This window comes from Chiloscyllium plagiosum, unplaced genomic scaffold, assembly GCF_037043375.1.
Source record: "Chiloscyllium plagiosum isolate Xiang-an unplaced genomic scaffold, Cpla_swu_hap1 HiC_scaffold_8, whole genome shotgun sequence".
Taxonomy (NCBI): Eukaryota; Metazoa; Chordata; class Chondrichthyes; order Orectolobiformes; family Hemiscylliidae; genus Chiloscyllium; species Chiloscyllium plagiosum.
Window position 1 is genome coordinate 4,882,676 of NW_028270146.1, and position 22,051 is coordinate 4,904,726.

General features: G+C 44.8%; 1 protein-coding gene across 3 annotated transcripts in view; it reads left to right on the forward strand.

Annotated features, from left to right (window-relative positions):
* The window catches only part of atg2b (autophagy related 2B), a 115,500-nt gene that overhangs the window by 18,697 nt on the left and 74,752 nt on the right, over positions 1-22,051 (forward strand). The window contains exons 9-15 of one of the 3 annotated variants that reach the window (XM_043696875.2): positions 2,392-2,546; positions 4,521-4,638; positions 9,256-9,517; positions 14,908-15,058; positions 16,335-16,427; positions 18,671-18,859; positions 21,063-21,336. In XM_043696875.2, the coding sequence (XP_043552810.2) occupies positions 2,392-2,546; positions 4,521-4,638; positions 9,256-9,517; positions 14,908-15,058; positions 16,335-16,427; positions 18,671-18,859; positions 21,063-21,336 (1,242 nt within the window). The remainder of the gene's footprint in view (positions 1-2,391; positions 2,547-4,520; positions 4,639-9,255; positions 9,518-14,907; positions 15,059-16,334; positions 16,428-18,670; positions 18,860-21,062; positions 21,337-22,051) is intronic. The other 2 variants (XM_043696877.2, XM_043696876.2) reach the window with 2 other exon arrangements.

Genomic DNA, 22,051 nt, shown 5'->3' on the forward strand with positions numbered 1-22,051 from the left:
ACAGCCTCTGAGTGAAAACACTTCACTTTATCTCAGTCCAAAATGGCTGATCCCTTATCCTAAGAACTGTAGATGTCGTTGACGTCAGCCCATGTCATAGAGTCATAGAGATATACAGCATGGAAACAGACCCTTCAGTCCAACCCGTCCATGCCAAACAGATATCCCAACACAATCTAGCCCCACCTGCTAGCACCCAGCCCATATCCCTCCAAACCCTTCCTATTCATATATCCATCCAAATGCCTCTTACATGTTGCAATTGTACTAGCCTCCACCACATCCTTTGGCAGCTCATTCCATACACGTACCACCCTCTGTGTGAAAACGTTGCCCCTTAGGTCTCTTTTTTATATTTTTCCCTTCTCACCCTAAACCTTTGCCCTCTAGTTCTGGACTCCCCGACCCCAGGGAAAAGACTTTGTCTAGTTATCCTATCCATGCCCCTCATGATTTTGTAAATCTCTATAATGTCACCCCTCAGCACCGATGCTCCAGGGAAAACAGCCCCAGCCTGTTCAGCCTCTCCCTGTAGCTCGGATCCTCCAACCCTGGCAACATTCTTGTAAATCTTTTTCTGAACCCTTTCAAGTTTCACAACATCTTTCCGATAGGAAGGAGACCAGAATTGCACGCAATATTCCAACAGTGGCCTAACCAATGTCCGGTACAGCCGCAACATGACCTCCCAACTCCTGTACTCAATATTCTAACCAATAAAGGAAAGCATACCAAACGCCTTCTTCACTATCCTATCTACCCGCGACTCCACTTTCAAGGACCTATGAACCTGCTCTCCAAGGTCTCTTTGTTCAGCAACACTCCCTAGGACCTTACCATTATAGAACATAGAACAATAGAACATAGAACAATACAGCACAGAACAGGCCCTTCGGCCCACGATGTTGTGCCGAACATTTGTCCTAGCTTAAGCACCCATCCATGTACCTATCCAATTGCCGCTTAAATGTCACCAAAGATTCTGACTCTACCACTCCCACAGGCAGCTCATTCCATGCCCCCACCACTCTCTGGGTAAAGAACCCACCCCTGACATCTCTCCTATACCTTCCACCCTTCACCTTAAATTTATGTCCCCTTGTAACACTCTGTTGTACCCAGGGAAAAAGTTTCTGACTGTCTACTCTATCTATTCCTCTGATCATCTTATAAACCTCTATCAAGTCACCCCTCATCCTTCGCCGTTCCAACGAGAAAAGGCCTAGCACTCTCAACCTATCCTCGTACAACCTATTCTCCATTCCAGGCAACATCCTGGTAAATCTTCTCTGCACCCTCTCCAAAGCTTCCACATCTTTCCTAAAGTGAGGCGACCAGAACTGCACACAGTACTCCAAATGTGGCTTAACCAAAGTCCTGTACAGTTGCAACATCACTTCACGACTCTTGAATTCAATCCCTCTGCTAATGAATTAAACGTGTAAGTCCTGCTAAGATTTGCTTTCCCAAAATGCAGCACCTCGCATTTATCTGAATTAAACTCCATCTGCCACTTCTCAGCACACTGGCCCATCTGGTCAAGATCCTGTTGTAATCTGAGGTAACCCTCTTCGCTGTCCACTACACCTCCAATTTTGGTGTCATCTGCAAACTTATTAACTGTACCTCTTATGCTCGCATCCAAATCATTTATGTCAGTGACAAAAATTAGAGGGCCCAGCATCGATCCTTGTGGCACTCCACTGGTCACAAGCCTCCAGTCTGAAAACAACCCTCCACCACCACCCTCTGTCTTCTACCTTTGTGCCAGTTCTGTATCCACATGGCTAGTTCTCCCTATATCCCATGAGATCTAACCTTGCAAATCAGTCTCCCATGGGGAACCTTGTTGAAGTCCATATAGATCACATCTACTGCTCTGCCCTCATCAATCTTCTTTGTTACTTCTTCAAAAACCTCAATCAAGTTTGTGAAACATGATTTCCCACGCACAAAGCCGTGTTGACTATCCCTAATCAGTCCTTGCCTTTCCAAATACATGTGCATCCTGTCCCTCAGGATTGCCCACCACCAAGGTCAGGCTCACCGGTCTGTAGTAAACAGCTGGTAAACAGCCTCTAAGCATCTACCCTTGTCAAACCTTTTAATAATCTTGTATATTGTATACAATTGCAGCAAAACCTTCCTACTCTTGTACTTGCCCCCACTTGCCTAGATAAGTGCAGCCGGGACCGCTCACCATCACTATCATATATGCTCACTCAATCAATGATAGCCTTCATTCATTCTCTTTGCTAAGGTTGACTAACTCAATTAAGAATGGGAAGGGTGAACCTTTTAGCACTTCCTCCATCCTCGACCAAAATGTCTGTTGCCAGATTAAGTAGTGTGTTCATTTCTGAATCGTTATTTACCTTTCATTTCTCACAGCAGAAGATGATGTCTTCTTCTCAATGGCAGACATGGAAATGTCAAACAGTATGGCATCTCTTCCACCCCTCGGAGAGCCAACAATTGATATGGAGTTATCATTGAGCAGCACACATGCCAACTCAACCGGCAGCTCTCCACAGAGCACACCAGGGGTAAGCGGAGAAGAACGAATGCCAACATATATGAAATGTTAGAACATAGAACAATACAGCGCCGACCTGTGAACTATTCTCAGCTCGTCCCCCGACACTATCCCATCATCATCCATGTGCTTATCCAAAGGTGTTTAAACCTCCTTAATGTGGCTGAGTTGACTACATTGGCAGGTACGGCATTCAATGCCCTTACCACTCTCTGAGTAAAGAACCTGCCTCTGACATCTGTCTTAAATCTATCACCCCTCAATTTGTAGTTTTGCCCCCTCTTACAAGCTGACGTCATCATTCTAGGAAAAAGACTTTCACTGTCTACCCTATCTAATCCTGTGATCATCTTTTACATCTCTGTCAAATCCCCTCTTAGCCGCTTTCTTTCCACTGAGAACTGAAATGTTGTTGCTTCTCTGATGGTCCTTATTCTGTCCAGGGGTCCTTAAGAAATATCATATCGTCAAGATGTTAAAAGATTGTTGTCTGAACTTCACTGAACTTGACCACCACAATGTATATAATTGACAGCACTTGTTAAATAATTCTATGCAGCGGGTAATGTGATTGTTATTGTGGTATTGTTGTTATTTATGGTGTAGTAACCCCAAGTTTGAAAATTCAAACTTATTATGGCAGGTGGCAAAACTGAATTCAAGAGACCTGGTAATTTTGTGGGCCAGTACCAGAAAATTGGTGGATTGTCATTAAACCCCATCAATTTCACCACCACACTTAGAGTCATGAAGTCATACAACACAGAATCAGACCCTTCGGCCCAACTCCCAGTCTGACCCAATCCTTCTAACCCCTTCCTAGTCATATACCCATCCAAATGCCTTTTAAATGTTGTAATTGTACCTGCCTCCTCCACCTCCTGTGGCAGCTAGTTCTATACGTGCGTAAGCCTCTGCTGTTCTGATCCCTTTAAACTTTCCCCTCTCACCTTAAACTGATATCCTCTAATTTTGGAACTCCCCTACCCTGGGAAAAAGACCTTGGCTATTCATCCTATCCCTGCCCCTCATGATTTCCAGAATGATATTTCATCGAACTGGTCTTGGTTTATTATCAAAGACAGCCTTATCTCACCTCTTTCAATCAGTTCATACTTCTGTTCTTTCTTCTGTGCTTATCTAATGTCTGATTGAATGTACTGACCTTAAAGAGCAAAGAAAGCCCAGGGACCCCACTACATTGACATTACCAACTTCAGGGAAGGGAATCTGCCATCTTTGTACATTCTGAGTTATGTGATTCCGGCTCATGCTGAAGACCATGTCTTTTGTAGTGGTCTAGCAATCCGTTCTGAAGGCTCACTATAAAGAAAGCTTTGTAACATTCGTTATTGTGACCCCATAACTTTGAACTTACCCAGAAGTGGAAATATTTTCTTCACAGCTACTCTGTGAAACCCTTATGTGACTTTAAAGACCTCAATCAGATCTGCTCAGCCTGTGGTTCCTGTTCTAACCTTCCTGTTTGTTGTGCTTAGAGAGAAATTGTATACAGCGATCATTGAAGGGCATTAAATAAGGTCTGTCTTGGATATACATGGAGAGACTTGTTGACTGGAGTTATTAATTGTTATGTTTTACTGCTGAGCAAGCATTAGACTAGTTAAGATTGGCTCCAGTACTATCCTTCCCCAATTGATTTTCCGGCATACAAGTTAATCTCTCAGTTCTGGCATTATCCTTGTAAATCTTCATTGCATCGTTTTCAGTGCTTTTAAAGCTTTTTTATAATTAGGGAGAACAGAGCTGCACACAGTTTTGCAGGTGTGTTCTGACCGATGTTTTGTTCAAGTTTCATGTAACAATTTTATCCATCTAGAAATGAGGCTAGCAATTGGTTTGTTCTTTTGTGTAATTAAATGTGTCTTGTCAGAGTCATCCATAAGTTGAGAGTAACTTGTTTTTTTCACTCGAAGCATTATCCAAAACTAAGATATCAAATTAATTTTTCTATTTGATTTAGTTTTCCACGTCATGGGATGATTACCTGGATCACTCTGGGCAAGGTGGCCGAATGGTACGGGAGTCGGCATTTAATTCGAAAGAATTACCAATAACACAGAGACCTCTCCGACCCAGCAGTAAGTTACAGAAGGAACTATTCCACATAATTAAGTACTGCTCAGTTCTGTTGAAGCAGGGTACTAGGACAGCTCTTCAACTTTCAGATGTTCAGCCTTGGTCGAGTGAGAATTCTGAAAGTGCTGCATGTCAAAGTGGGTATCACAGTTGATGAGCAAAGTTTGAAGGGTGTTGTTGAGGAATTGTCATTAACATAGAACATTACAGCGCAGTACAGGCCCTTCGGCCCTCAATGTTGCACCGACCTGTCATACCAATCTGAAGCCCATCTAACCTACACTATTCCATGTACGTCAATATGCTCGTCCAATGACGACTTAAATGTACTTAAAGTTGGTGAATCTACTATTGTTGCAGGCAAAGCATTCCATACCCTTACTACTCTCTGAGTAAAGGAACTACCTCTGACATCTCTCCTATATCTATCACCCCTCAATTTAAAGCTATGCCCCGTTGTGCTCACTGTCACCATACTTGGAAAAAGGCTCTCCCTGTCCACCCTATCTAACCCTCTGATTATCTTATATGTCTCTATTAAGTCACCTCTCCACCTTCTTTCTAACGAAAATAGCCTCAAGTTCCTCAGCCTTTCCTCATAAGACCTTCCCTCCATACCAGGCAACATCCTAGTAAATTTCCTCTGCACCCTTTCCAAAGCTTCCACATCCTTCTTATAATGCAGTGACCAGAACTGTACACAATACTCCAAGTGCAGCTGCACTAGAGTTTTGTACAGCTGTAGCATAACCTCATGGTTCCGGAACTCGATCCCTCTATTAATAAAATCTAAAACACTGTATGCCTTCTTAACAACCCTGTCAACCTGGGTGGCAACTTTCAAAGATCTGTGTACCTGGACACCGAGATCTCTCTGCTCCTCTACACTACCAAGAATCTTACCATTAGCCCAGTACTTTGCATTCTGGTTACTCCGACCAAAGTGAATCACCTCATACTTGTCCGCATTAAACTCCATTTGCCACCTCTCAGCTCAACTCTGCAGCTTATCTATGTCTCTCTATAACTTACAGCATCCTTCGTCACTATCCACAACTCCACCGACCTTAGTGTCGTCTGCAAATTTACTAACCCACCCTCCTATGCCCTCATCCAGGTCGTTTATAAAAATGATGAACAGCAGTGGACCCAACACCGACCCTTGCGGTACACCACTGGTAACTGGACTCCAGGATGAACATTTCCCATCAACCACCACCCTCTGTCTTCTTTCAGCAAGCCAATTACAGATCCAAACTGCTATATCTCCCACAATCCCATTCCTCTGCATTTTGTACAACAGCCTACTGTGGGGAACCTTATCGAACGCCTTGCTGAAATCCATATATACCACATCAACCGGTTTACTCTCATCTACCTGTTTGGTCACCTTCTCAAAGAACTCAATAAGGTTTGTGAGGCACGACCTACCCTTCACAAAACCATGCTGACTATCCCTAATCAAATTATTCTTTTCGAGATGATCATAAATCCTATCCCTTATAACCTTTTCCATCACTTTACCAACAACTGAAGTAAGGCTCACTGGTCTATAATTATCTGGATTGTCTCTACTCCCCTTCTTGAACAGGGGAACCACGTTTGCTATCCTCCAGTCTCCTGGCACTATTCCTGTAGACGATGATTTAAATATCAATGCCAAAGGCTAGGCAATCTCCTCCCTGGCTTCCCAGAGGATCCTAGGATAAATCCCATCCGGCCCAGGGGACTTATCTATTTTCACACTCTGCAAGATTTCTAATACCTCTTCCTTGTGAACCTCAATCCCACCTAGTCTAGTAGCCTGTGTCTCAGTATTCTCGACAACATTGTCGTTTTCTCGAGTGAATACTGTTGAAAAATATTCATTAAGTGCTTCCCCTATCTCCTCTGACTCCACACACAACTTCCCACTACTGTCCTTGATTGGCCCTAATCTTACTCTTGTCATTCTTTTATTCCTTAAATACCTATAGAAAGCCTTAGGGTTTACCCTGATCCTATCCGCCAACATGTCTCCTCCTGGCTCTTTTGAGCTCTCTCTTTAGGTCTTTCCTAGCTATCTTGTAACCCTCGAGCGCCCTAACTGAGCCTTCACATCTCATCCTAACATAAGCCTCCTTCTTCCTCTTGACCAGAGATTCCACTTCCTTTGTAAACCACGGCTCCCGCGCTCTACAGCTTCCTCCCTGCCTGACAGGTACATACCTATCTAGGACACACAGGAGCTTTTCCTTGAATAAGCTCCACATTTCTAATGTGCCCATCCCCTGCAGTTTCCTTCCCCCTCCTATGCTTCCTAAATCTTGCCTAATCGCATTGTAATTGCCTTTCCCCGAGCTGTAACTCTTACCCAGTGGTATACACCTATCCCTTTCTATCACTAAAGTAAACATAACAGAATTGTGATCGCTATCACCAAAGTGCTCACCTACGTCCAAGTCTAACACCTGGCTGGGCTCATTACCCACTACCAAATCTAATGTGGCTTCGCCCCTTGTAGGCCTGTCTACATACTGTGTCAGGAAGCTCCCCTGCACACACTGGACAAAAACTGACCCATCTATAGTACTCGTACTATCGTGTTCCCAGTCAATATTTGGAAAGTTGAAGTCCCCCCTGACAACTACTCTGTCTCTCTCACTCCTATCGAGAATCATCTTTGCTATCCTTTCCCCTCCATCTCTGGAACTATTCGGAGGCCTATAGAAAACTTCCAACAGGAGTTAAATGTGACAGTTGTACTCCACAACTCAATGCTGGTGGATATTTATAAATCCATTTAAGGTATTACCTTGTGAGAGGGCTTGAGAATTGCACAGCAAGAGCTCGAGCTGAAGATTTTCTGCCTTGGTGTGAAATGAATTACCAGCAAAGATAATGAAGTGGTCCGTGCCATGATTCCATGACTGCAGGACCACACGGAGGATGGTCCTAGGTTTCTGTCTATGGCCTTTTGTGTGTTGAATTGATGACAAGTCTTACCAGGATATTACTGGGATGGAGCATGAGGAGAGGCTGGATAAGCTCAGCTGCTTTCCTTTGAAGCAGAGAATGTTGAGGGAACCTGATAGAACCTGATGAGAGGTATGGATAGGATGGATTGAAAGCAGCTGTTCCCCTTAGTTGAAGGATTAGTAACAAGGGGGTATAATTTAAAGTGAAAGGCAGGAGGTTTGGAGGGGATTTGAGGAAAGGTTTTTTCTCCCAGAGGTTGGTGGGAATCTTTAAATGCACAAACTGGCAAGGTTGTTGAGGCGGGAAACCTCACAACATTAAGAAGGACTTAGCTGTCCACTTGAAATCATAGAGTCACACAGCACAAAAACAGACCCTTCGGTCCAACTCGTCCACAACGATCAGACATCCCAATCTGACCTAGTCCTATTTGCCAACATTTGGCTGTTATCCCTCTAAACCCTTCCTATTAATATACCCATCCAGATGCCTTTTAAATTTAATTGTACCAGCCTCTACCACTTCCTCTGTTAGCCTCTTCCATACATGTACCACCTTCTGCATGAAAATGTTACCCCTTAGGTCTTTTTTAAATCTTTCCCCTCTCACCTTAAACCTATGCCGTCTAGATTTGAACTCCCCAGGGAAAAAAATAGATCTTGGCTACTTAACCTATCCATGTCCCGCATGATTTTATAAACTTTTAAAAGGTTACCTCTCAGCCTCTAATGTTCCAGGGGAAAAAGCCCATTCAATTCAGCCTTTCCCTTTAGCTCAAACCTTCCAATCCTGGCAACGTCCTTGTAAATCTGAAGAAGGGTCACTGCACCGAGAATGTTAACTCTGGTTTCTCTCCACATAGGCTGCCAGATCTGCTGAGATTTTTCAACAATTTTTGTTTTTGTTTCTGATTTCCGGCATCTGTGTTTTTTTTTAACCCTTGTAAGTCTTTTCTGCATCCTCTCAAATTTAACAAATTCCTTCGCATTGTCATAACATTCAAGGCTGTGGGCCTAGTGCGGGAGAGTGGAACTGGTGAAGGTGGTGTTGTATTTTTGGCAACGCAGACTTGATGGATGATGGGCCCCTTCTGTATTCTATGATTCTACACCTTGCAGGAATGAATGAATAAGTAGAGAGCTAATTCTCATTTTGGTGGCTTGTGCAAATCTTCCCATAGTCAGCGTTGGCTGGAGATATTTGAATGGGTGCAGACAGAATGTGCTGTTGAAAATGAAGAGTGGAAGGAATGAACCTCCAGATGGAAACAGCACAGGCCTTGGACCAAGTCATTAGCCCTGCCCTGCATCCTCACAAGCCATCCCCACCTACCCAGCCAGTCCCGCAAACCAGTTAGATTGGGACAGACTGCATGCTTGATTGGACTAAAAGTTAAAGAACTTCACAGTTTGAAGGTATTAAGAAAGAGTGAGTGTGATGGGTTTTAATTTTAATAGTATATTAGCAGTGGGCAGGAGAGGGGAGGTATGGGGATATTTTGGGTGGAAGATAAGGGAAAAGATCATTGGGCAGTGACTAAAACAGACAAGAAAAGGTGGGATCTTATGGTGCTTTAAAAGACTGCCCCTCCTTACTACATGTCTGTTTTTCAGACTATTAATATTCTCTCATTTTTTTGTACACGTCTGCTTTTCTTTCAGGTCTACATTCCAAATCGCATTCCAATGATGAATCCAGACCTCAGATTGTTATCCGGCTGATTGTTGACAGTCTTTCCATATCAGTGCTGCACATTGATCCACTGCCACCACCTGAGAGCCCATTGCATCTTGATCCTCTGAGCAGGATGGCGTCCCATTTCTTTGAGCAGTTGAAGACCCTCGATCTGCCTTCATTCCTTACAGGGGATTTCAATACCCTCCGACCCAAGTTTGCTGCAGCTTGTCCTCATGACCATCTCAGGTGAGCAGCATTGTGTGATTGCTCAATGCTCTGTCCAGTATCTGCCCAACACTCCTCCTAGTCCACCCAGAGTTGATTTCCTTCATTTTTAATTTGTCTCGGTCCAGTGGAGGGAAAAAGAGGTATTTGTTCCCCAGTTCTGATAACCTATGGTCTCAAAGACTTGGCATAATTCAGCCATCCTCTGAAGGTTTCCAGGTACCATTACCAAAAGAGATGTTTAGAATTAGATACAATATTCCGATGGAACTCTAGGCAGTGTGGCAGCATGGTATGTAACCTTGAAAGAGAGGGTCACTCGGATGGAAGATGGAGGCATCATCAGCCTGACTTAAATCAGTAAACATTTGGATCGGGATTTGGGTTGTTTCTCATGCTGCACATGTGGTGATTGAAAGGTGCTCTAGTTACTTTGGGATCTCTGTCTCCTTTGTTGCTCAGACACTGACCATTGGAGTTATTGAAGTGAAGGTTAAAATCTGTTCGTTTGATCTTGTCAGCTGGTTAAAGCAAATTACTGCAGATGCTGGAATCTGAAACCAAAAGAGAAAATGCTGGAAAATCTCAGCAGGTCTGGCAGCATCTGTAAGGAGAGAAAAGAGCTGATGTTTCGAGTCTAACTGACCCTTTGTCAAAGCTTAAAAAAAGGGAGAAATAGGGAGGTATTTATACGAGGCTGAGAGAAGGTGAGTCATGGCTCCAGAAGCAAAGGTAGCAATAAAGAGGTGATAATGACAGTGCACAGAGAGATTATAGGGAGATTAGGAGCTGTGAATGACCAAGGCTGAAGCCAGTGCTATGTGACAAAATATGTGGGGGATGGCGGGGAGGGATGAAGCAGAGGCAAAATGGAAAACAGGGGAGAAGGGTAGCAAAGGGGGAAGAGGAGAGGAAAAAGGTGATGAGAGAGTGGGGAGCAAGAGAAGGAGAGACAATCGAGAAATAAGAGGTACAGAACGTGAAAAAAAAATTTTAAAAAATAAAATGAATGAAATAAAATTACAGAGCAGAATGAAAATAGAGAGGCCGAGATGGGATAATCATCAGAAAAGTTGTTGAATTCAATGTTGAGACCAGCAGGCTGTAATGAGCCAAGGTAAAAATTCTGGATTAGTGGTGCTGGAAGAGCACAGCAGTTCAGGCAGCATCCAAGGAGCTTCGAAATCGACATTTCGGGCAAAAGCCCTTCATCAGGAATAAAGGCAGTGAGCCTGAAGCATGGAGAGATAAACTAGAGGAGGCTGGGGGTGGGGAGAAAGTAGCATAGAGTACAATGGGTAAGTGGGGGAGGAGATGAAGGTGATAGGTCAGGGAGGAGAGGGTGGAATGGATAGGTGGAAAAGGAGATAGGCAGGTAGGACAAGTCCGGACAAGTCATGGGGACAGTGCTGAGCTGGAAGTTTAGAACTAGGGTGAGGTGGGGGAAGGGGAAATGAGGAAACTGTTGAAGTCCACATTGATGCCCTGGGGTTGAAGTGTTCCGAGGCGGAAGATGAGGCGTTCTTCCTCCAGGCGTCTGGTGGTGAGGGAGCGGCGGTGAAGGAGGCCCAGGACCTCCATGTCCTTGGCAGAGTGGGAGGGGGAGCTGAAATGTTGGGCCACGGGGCGATGTGGTTGATTGGTGCGGGTGTCCTGGAGATGTTTCCTAAAGCGCTCTGCTAGGAGGCACCCAGTCTCCCCACTGTAGAGAAGACCGCATCGGGAGCAACGGGTACAATAAATTATATTATTGGATGTGCAGGTAAAACTTTGATGGATGTGGAAGGCTCCTTTAGGGCCTTGGGTAGAGGTGAGGGAGGAGGTGTGGGTGCAGGTTTTACACTTCCTGCGGTGGCAGGGGAAAGTGCCAGGATGGGAGGGTGGGTTGTAGGGGGGGGCGTGGACCTGACCAGGTAGTCACGCAGGGAACGGTCTTTGCGGAAGGCGGAAAGAGGTGGGGAGGGAAATATATCCCTGGTGGTGGGGTCTGTTTGGAGGTGGCGGAAATGTCGGCAGATGTAATGTGCCTAGTCGGAAGATGAGATGCTAGCAATAAAGGGGTGAAAGGGCTCTCGACAGCGTGCGGTCCACCTCCCGTGCCACGACCCTCACCCCCTTCCTCCCCTCCCAGAACAAGGATCGGGTCCCTCTTGTTCTCACATTTCACCCCACCAGCCTCCACTTGCAAAGAATAATCCTCCGCCATTTTCACCAACTCCAACACGACGCCACCACTAAACACATCTTCCCTCCCCTCCCCCGTCTGCATTCTGCAGATTTCGTTCCCTCCAGGACAACATAGTCTACTCCTCCATCACACCTAACACCTCTCCCATCACACACGGCACCTTCCCATCCCACACGGCACCTTCCCATCACACCTAACACCTCTCCCATCACACACGGCACCTTCCCATCACACCTAACACACCTTCCCATCACACACGGCACCTTCCCATCACACACGGCACCTTCCCATCACACACGGCACCTTCCCATCACACACGGCACCTTCCCATCACACCTAACACTTCTCCCATCACACCTAACACCTCTCCCATTACACCTAACACCTCTCCCATCACACACGGCACCTTCCCATCACACACGGCACCTTCCCATCACACACGGCACCTTCCCATCACACCTAACACTTCTCCCATCACACCTAACACCTCTCCCATTACACCTAACACCTCTCCCATCACACACGGCACCTTCCCATCACACACGGCACCTTCCCATCACACACGGCACCTTCCCATCACACACGGCACCTTCCCATCACACACGGCACCTTCCCATCACACACGGCACCTTCCCATCACACATGGCACCTTCCCATCACACATGGCACCTTCCCATCACACATGGCACCTTCCCATCACACCTAACACCTCTCCCATACACATGGCACCTTCCCATCACACCTAACACCTCTCCCATCACACACGGCACCTTCCCATCACACCTAACACCTCTCCCATCACACCTAACACCTCTCCCATCACACCTAACACCTCTCCCATCACACCTAACACCTCTCCCATCACACCTAACACCTCTCCCATCACACACTGCACCTTCTCATCACACCTAACACACCTCCCATCCACACCTAACACACCTTCCCATCACACACGACACCTTCCCATCACACACGGCACCTTCCCATCACACCTAACACCTCTCCCATCACACCTAACACCTCTCCCATCACACATGGCACCTTCCCATCACACCTAACACCTCTCCCATCACACCTAACACCTCTCCCATCACACACGGCACCTTCCCATCACACCTAACACCTCTCCCATCACACACGGCACCTTCCCATCACACCTAACACCTCTCCCATCACACACGGCACCTTCCCATCACACCTAACACCTCTCCCATCACACACGGCACCTTCCCATCACACCTAACACCTCTCCCATCACACACGGCACCTTCCCATGCATTCGCAGAAGGTGCAACATCTGCCCCTTTATCTCTTCCATGTTCACCATCCAAGTCCCCAGACACTCATTTCAGATTAAGCAGCGTTTCACTTGTACCTTTTTCAATTTGGTCTATTGCATTCATTTTTTTTTACATTACATTACAGTATGGAAACAGGCCCTTCGGCCCAACAAGTCCACACCGACCCGCCGAAGCGTAACCCACCCATACCCCTACATTTACCCCTTACCTAACACTACGGACAATTTAGCAAGGCCAATTCACCTGACCTGCACATCTTTGGACTGTGGGAGGAAACCGGAGCACCCGGAGGAAACCCACGCAGACACGTGGAGAATGTGCAAACCCCACACAGTCAGTCGCCTGAGGCAGGAATTGAACCCGGGTCTCAGGCGCTGTGCGGCAGCAGTGCTAACCACTGTGCCACCGTGCCGCCCACAAAACACAATAAATTATATTATTGGATGTGCAAGTAAAACTTTGATGGATGTGGAAGGCTCCTTTAGGGCCTAATCTAATCTAATCTATTCATTGCTCCCAATGTGGTCTCTTCTATATCAGAGAGACAAAACGCCGACTGGGTGATCGCTTTGCTGAGCACATTCGGTCTGTTCGCAGTCAGGTCTCGGATCTTCCCGTGGCTTGCCACTTCAACACACAATCCTGTTCCCATGCCCACATGTCTGTCCTTGGCCGGCTGCAATGTTCCAGTGAGGCTCAACGCAAACTGGAGGGACAGCACCTCATCTTCCAACTAGGCACGTTACAGCCCGCCGGTCTCAACACTGAATTCAACAACTTCAGATGATTATCCCATCTCGACCCCTCTGTTTTCATCCTGCTCCGTAATTTTATTTCATTCATTTTATTTATTTTTTATATTTTTTTTTCACTGTTCTGTACCTCTTATTTCTCCATTGTCTCTCCTCTCGCTCCCCACTCTCTCATCAGCTTTTTCCTCTCCTCTTTCCCCTTTGCTACCCTTCTCCCTGGTTTTCCATTTTGCCTCTGCTTCACCCATCCCCCACATATTTTGTCACACAGCACTGGCTTCAGCCTTGGTCATTCACAGCTCCTAATCTCCCTATAATCTCTCTGTGCACTGTCATTATCACCTCTTTATTGCTACCTTTGCTTCTGGAGCCATGACTCACCTTCTCTCAGCCTCATATAAATACCTCCCTATTTCTCCCTTTTTTTAAGCTTTGACAAAGGGTCAGTTAGACGTGAAACATCAGCTCTTTTCTCTTCTTACAGGTGCTGCCAGATCTGCTGAGATTTTCCAGCATTTTCTCTTTTGGTTTCAAACCCTCAAGCATGTTTTTGTTACTTCCAGACAAGACAATTTCAATGGTGTCTTGGTTGACTTGTCTGTCCACTCTGCGTAAACTTTGCATGAGCTAAATGTAGCTTATTCAGAACCCCGCTGCAATCTCTGTACCCATATCAAGCCCTGTTCATCCATCTATCCTGTGTCGCTGTCCTACACTGGATCCTGATCTGTATTATTAATATTCTCAGCCTTGCTTTTGAAATCTTTCTCTGGCATTTGCCACTCCTATCTGTGTAACCTCCTTTAACCCTGCAGCAGCAGCTCCCCCAACCAAGTTATCTTCTAATTCCAAACCTGTGCACATCCCAACCTCCTCCACTTCACTATTGATGGACATGCTAAGGCTCGAAACTCTTGCATTTGTTTGCCGAATCTCTCTGGTTCACTTTCTTCTCTGTTATCTTTTCAAAGCACCCCTTTGTCCTAGCTCACAATCACCTACACTAATATCTCCTTGTGTAGCGTGGAATCAAATTGTCTGGTAATTGTTTCTATGGGCTACCTTGGAATATTTTACAACACAAAGGCATTAAAGAGATGTAAGTCATCATTGGTGATCCAATCTCTGGTGGATATTTCACAATTTGCTTCTTTGTTCCTGGTTCCACAGGTTCTTTGCAACTGGCATCAAGCTGAGCTATGAACAACGACGGGGCACCAGTTCTCGAAGTTTAAACACAGATGTCAGCATTAATTGGATGGAACTACTAGAATGTCTCTTCCCTACGGATTCATTGACTGTCATACCTCAATATACAGAGGTCAGAGCCATAAACATGCATATAATAGTGGCTATTATTGTTTTTGAATTTCTGTTTACAATTCAGAACCTGCTTGTTGTGTTGCAGGCAGTCCCTTTAAGGTTGACACAGTGACACATGCAGATATTTTAAAGAAAATGTAGCCTGTGTGCAGCAGACTTGTTCCCTCTGTGACAAACTACCCATTGCTGTTCAGTATACCCACACAGCTTATGAGGGAATATTGAAGTTGACAGTGACAGATACTAGCTAATACACACATTCAAACACTCCCAGTACACAACCAACTGATTTCTTCCTTCTTTGTAACCTTCTATTTGTCCTCTTATTAGTTTATAAATATAAAATATTTAAAATCTCCTTATGTGAAGATGTGTATGTGCCTCAAAGTGAAGTCTGTGCAAAATGAGGGTTTCTAAGTCTTCCTGACCTTTAGCAGGAGGACATTGTGGCCTACTTAATACTCTGACAGTAACTAGTTTGACAGGAAAGAGTCAGCAGACAGTGTGGTGAGGCAGAGCTAGTTGATTGATTTTACAAAGTGGTTCAAACACAATACATCAGCACTAATTAATGCCTGATCAGGGCAAGAGGGCAGGTGAGTTTTATTAATATAGAATCCCCACATGTGGAAACAAGCTATTTGGCCCAATAAGTGCACATCAGCCTTTTAAGAGCAACCCACCCAGTCCTGAGCCCCTACCCCGTAACCCTGCATTTTCCATGGCTAAAGCACCTAACCTACACATCCTGAACACTATGGGTAACTTAGCATGGCCAATCCACCTAACTCGCACATCTTTGAACTGTGGGAGGAAACCGGAGCACCCGGCAAAAACCCACACAGACTCAGAGAGAATGTACAAACTCCACACAGGCAGTCATCTGAGGGTGAAATGGAACCCAAGTTCCTGGTGCTGTGAGGCTGCAGTGCTAACCACTGAGCCACCATGCCATTCTTTCTGTCCTTTCCCCATTAATGAACTTCCGCACTAAAATCATCTGTTGTTTTCTGTAACAGCTATTTCTCTGATTCCTTTGTAATTGAGAGTGCCAGTTACTATTACTGTTTTACCATGTGTCCATGAGCACGGGGAACCTCTCTGAGATTACCCAGCCCTATCTCTAACTACTTGCAGTCATAATTTCAATGGCATAGATTTGAACTTGTGTTATGGAGGTTTGCAAAGTTGGTTTAGGATTATACTGCTACCAGTAATTAAAGCGTGCTGGATGAAAGTCTTGCTTTTTCCATTTTTCCTGTTTGTTTTTACAGCTGATTACTTTTCAGTCAGAGAGTGAAACTGGAGCTCACCCCACACCTTTAGTACAGCTTCACTATAAGCATATCGACCGAAGAGGAGTTCAGGTACATAACCACTAATCCTTACCAGCTTGAGGGGACTGTGTTGAGAATCCAACATTGTTTTACTTTTGCACCAGAAAGGGTTTGAATTATATGAATTTTAAGGAGAGGCTGGATAGGCTGGAACTTTTCTCACAGGAGAATGGCAGGTGTCTTTTCCCTATGGTGGGGGATTTCAAGACCAAATGGCATTTTTTAATGGTGAGAGGAGAGAGATTTAAAACAAAGGTGGGGAAATGTTTTTTACATAGGGAGTGGTTCATGTACGGAATGAACTTCCAGAGGAAGTGGTGGATGCAGGTACAGTTACAATGTTTAAAAGACATTTGAGTAAGTACATGAATAAGAAATGTTTGGAGGGATATGGGCCAAGTACAGATAGGTGGGGGCTAGCTTAGTTTGGGATTATGATCAGCATGGACTGGTTGGACCAAAGAGTCTGTTTCTGTGCTGTATGACTCTCTGACACTATCCAATAATTTGAACACAGTTTTTAATTAAGAGGAGAATTAACAACGACCATTGATTTCCTCCAATAGATGTGCCACTCGAACTGTTTAATTTAGCAGTAGGACTCAGTGCTTTTTCTCTACTTTTGTCCAAATGTCCAAGCATGCAAGAATATAGATTTTCTGTCCAGGTATAAAACTGGCTTCTTTAATTTACAGGAAAGTCTACCACCCGTGTGCCCTCCATTCATGAATTTGCTTATTTACCCGATACTTACAATGCACCTTTCACTTATCCACAGTTTTATAGATTGAGAAAGCCCGAAGTAAAAGTCAGCATTGTCCACTGTTTGTGAAAATCATTGATCCCAGCATTCTCCAGGAACTCCTCTCCCATGAGCAAAGGAATGAAAACAGGTTTTAATAGTAGCCAAACAATTCACGACACAATTTTTATGCTTAGGGAGAGAAGTTGAAAATCTATCTCGTGGTCTCTCGCTGTTCACGCTGTGACCCCTAATTTGATAACTCACATCAGTGTCTATACTTCCTGCGTGAGCTTGCACACACAATAACAACACAAAAAGGCATTTATCTTGTGCCTTTGTGCTCTAAAAAAAATTCCTCTCCATCTGTCTCAGACAATCAATCGAACGCAGGGGATCATTTTGGCCTGTTATTACATTTGTTTGAGGTGATCTCTACCCCAATCAGCAATAGGTCCTGCTCTCACTTGAAGGAATTCAGTGATCAGCATTCTCTGCAGGAGCTGGCAGTTTGATCTCTGGGAAAGAAAACCATTTCTAAAATCTAACCTAGTTCTGTCTTTATCCAAGCCTTTATCCATCAAATGGGAGGGGATTCCTGATGTCATCTCATGTTCTGCATTTATTAAATATTGACAATATTTTTTGTCGCTGTACATTTACTACTAAATAGCCTTTTGAGATAAGACCTTTTTTTCCCTCTCTGGTAATTAATACTATGATTCAAAAGTTGGGACAGGTCCGCAGAAGTGTTTTAACATTTGCAATTGCATGTTAATATTTTGAGTGGAATCCCACATAACAACAACCTGGAAAAACGCACTTCAGAGACAGCAGGGTAGACAATAGATGCTGAGCTGAAGGAGGAGATACAATGTGGGCAGAAAGTAGGTTTGGAGGATAGGACTAAAGAGGGGATTCCAGAGGGTAGATCTGAGGTAGCTGAAGTTACCAGGATAAATGAATGGTATGAGTTGAGGAAGTGTATAAGAGGTTGGAGTCAGCGAAATTATGTTTAGGTTGGGAGTTTGTAATTCTGGGAAAGGATATGCAACTGGGGGGAAAGAACGAGTCCGTTGGTGGATTTAATCGGCAGAATTTGGGAAAGAAAAGAGGATAGAGGGTATGACTAGGAGATCGTTGAAAGTATGATTAAGAGTTTTGGCAGCAGAAAGGCTGAGTCAGGCAATATTACAAAAGTGAAAGTAGGCATTCTTAGAGATTGAGAGGACATGGCCAGCTGAGAGGTTATGGGAAATCAAGGTTGAGAAGGAAAAAAGTTTATTGTTATCTCTGTTCTTTGTGATGATGCTCATGAAGTGATGGCCTTGTCAGAGGGGACTGATATTCACCATAGCTCGATGTAGTCAGATATAGTTAATGGATAGTGAAGATACTCACATAGGCATTGATCTTATTAAAACTCTGAAGCCATTTTTCAAGGTCATAAAGGACTGTGTTCTTATTTATTACAAAGTGATTGTCTAACTTTAATTAGTGTGCAAGTGTTTACATGCTTTCTCTGTCTCAGGGCAGCCAAGGGAGACTGACAGCAGTGCCACAAAAGGCAGACCTACAGATTGAGCTAGGCCTGGTTCAGTCAGAATTGGACATTAGCATTGTGGACAGGCTCAACTCGTTACTGCAGCCTCAGAAACTTGCTACGGCAGAAATGATGGCATCACACATGTACACCTCCTTTAACAAACACGTCAGTTTGGTAAGTACTGGAAACAATGGTTTTTTTGAAATAATAGTAAGAACTCTGTAATAGTAAAAACTGCATCCTGATGTGAGTGACCTGGGACTGCTGGAGTTTTTTCCCCAAGTCTACCAGAGGAAGGTGTGATTAAAATAATCAGGCAAAAATGAATGGAAATATACATTTTAAAATTTCTGGGTTATAGGGAAAATAAAACAGGCTTGAATGTAACCTGAGGCCAGTTAGCACTGATCCTAACCCTATGTAGCTTCACCTGTCATTCACTTGCTACAGGGAGCATTGAGTAGTGATCGTGGTTAGTGGGACTGGATAGTGTTAGGAGATGTATCCTTCTGTGGTCCAGTCATAGCTTTTCGGTATCAGTCTTTGTTCAGTGGGTACTGTTTACCTCTGACCTTCAGAGTGCTTGCAGCCCATGCAAGAGATCAGGATATAGGTTTCATTAGCGCGATGCCGGAGTGCTGCAGTGTTGAGGGTATCATCAGTCGGATGACATGTTAAGCTGAGAAGCCTTCTGCCCTTTCAGGTGAGTATAAAAGACCCCACGACCCCACTAATTGTATCAGAGTTAGGGAATTCTGTCCTGTGTTCTGGCTAGTTTTTGTCCCTCAACAATGAACAAAGAGAGCTACGATGCAGATGCAAAGTTCCTTGAAAGTGGAATCAATGGTAGACAGGATGGTGAAGAAGAAGTTTAGCACACTTACTTTCATTGGTCAGAACATTGGGTATAGGGGTTGGGACTCACGCTGCAGCTGTACAGGACATTGGTGAGGCCACATTTAGAGTACTTCGTATAATCCTGGTAGCCCTTATAGAAGGGTGTTATTAAAGTTGAGAGGGTGCAGAAAAGATTTCCAAGAATGTTGCCAGGATTGGAGGGTTTGTGCCATAGAGAGAAGCTGAATAGGCTGAGGATTCTTTCCCTGGAGCGTTGGAGGCTGAAGGTAACCTTATAGAGTTTTATAAAATCGTGTGGGGTATGGAGTTTTATAAAATCGTGTGGGGTATGGATAGGGTGAATAGTCAAGGTCTGTTTCGTGAGGGGGGGTAAACAGGCTATTTGGCCCAACAAGTGCATGCTGACCCTCCGAAGAATAACCCATCCAGACCCATTTCCCTCTGACTAATGCACCGAACACTATGGGCAATTTAGCATGGTTAATTCACCTGACCTGTATATCTTTGGACTGCGGGAGGAAATCGGAGCACCCAGAGGAACCCCACACAGACACTGGGAGAATGTGCAAACTCCACACAGACCGCCACCTGAGGCGGGAATCAAACCGGGTCCCTGGCGCTGTGAGGTAGCAGTGTTAACCACTGAGCCACCGTGCCACACTGTAGGTAACGTTTTCATGCAGAGGGGTGGTGCATGTACAGAACGAGATGCCAGAGGAGGTGGTGGAGGCAGATAAAATTACAAGGTTTAAAAGGCATCTGGATGGGCTCATAAATAAGGAGGGTTTAGAGGGATTGGGGCCAAATGGTGGCAAATGAGACTAGTCGGACTGGAAAGTCTGGTCAGCGTGGATGAGTTGGGCTATGGAGTCTGTTTCCATGTTGTATGACTCAATAATTCTATAAATACTTAAAAACTGATTATCTAGTCATACTTGAATTGTTGCTTGTGTTAATTTACTGTGTTCAAATAGACTGACCTGCATTCTGCTTGACAACACTTCCATCAATCTCATTGGTTATGAAGTGTTTTGGAATGCTATAACGGTGGCACAGTGGTTAGCGCTGCTGCCTCACAGCGCCTGAGACGCGGGTTCAATTCCCGCCTCAGGCGACTGACTGTGTGCAGTTTGCACGTTCTCCCCGTGTCTGCGTGGGTTTCCTCCGGGTGCTCCGGTTTCCTCCCACAGTCCAAAGATGTGCAGGTCAGGTGAATTGGCCATGCTAAATTGCCCGTAGTGTTAGGTAAGGGGTAAATGTAGGGGTATGGGTGGGTGGCGGGTCGGTGTGGACTTGTTGGGCCGAAGGGCCTGTTTCCACACTGTAATTTAATCTAAAAAACGCTCAATAGCATACTATGGAAATGCCATTCTTTGAAATACTGAGAGCAGCTGGAACATAGATTGAATTGGGCCTTCCTGGTTTGTGTGGCTCCACCATTCTGTGACAATCACTGACTTCTTGAGGGAGCAGTATCTTCCACATGATGTGATCACTTTTCCCGTTTTTCCTGTTGCAGCAGAGAGCCTTCACTGAAGTTTTCCGTGATGATTCTGCCTCGCCTGCTAACCAGCGGACATCTGTACAGCTCACCACACCTTTGTTCAAGCTGGCTATCCGCTTCCCAATCCCAGACCTTCGATCTGACCAGGAAAGAGGACCCTGGTTCAAGAAATCGCTACAAAAGGAGATTCTGCACTTGGAATTCAGCGAGGCAGAATTTAAGACTGAGTTATTTGGGAGTTTATCCCATGAGCAGCTCAAGTTGGAGCTCACTTTCAAAGAACTGCTTGGTGAGCTAAGTGACTTTTATTGTTACTCTACCAATATTATTTTAAACCAGCGCCCACGTTTATACTTCATGGGATATGAGAACATAAGAGCTAGGAGCTGGAGTCGGCACCTCAAGCCTGCTCGAGCCTCCACCGTTGATTCGATTGTGGGGCTGATTTGCATCTCGGCCTCAACTCCAGTTTCTTGCAAATTCTCCATAACCCTTGAACCCGTAACTGATTAAAAATATGTCTAACTCCTCTTTACTCAGTCACCAGCATCCAGTGCACTGTACTTTAGTAATTCCATAGATTCACATCACTTTGAGAGGGTAATAATAGCATAAAAATGTTGTTACTAGACTAATAGTCAAAAGAAAAGAAGTTCAGATTGTAGCTTGGCGGTGTTTCTTATTTTGCATGATGTACCCTCTATCAAGTGAGTAAGTTTAATTTTTCCCCTAATTTTTGTCTGGCTATGATTTCCCCTCTCCCATCTAGCATCTCCTCATGACCTGTTATCCCCTATTGGGAAGGGCCATGCCAGGATCAGATGCCTCCTCATCTGCCCAGACAAGATACAAGAGTCAGAAGTCACACAACACTAGGTCAGAGTTCAACAGGTTTGTTTGAAATCACAAGCTTTCAGAGCGCTGCTCCTTCTAACTACACCTGAAGGAGCAGAGCTTCGAAAGCTCGTGATTTCAAATAAACCTGTTAAACTATAACCTGGTTT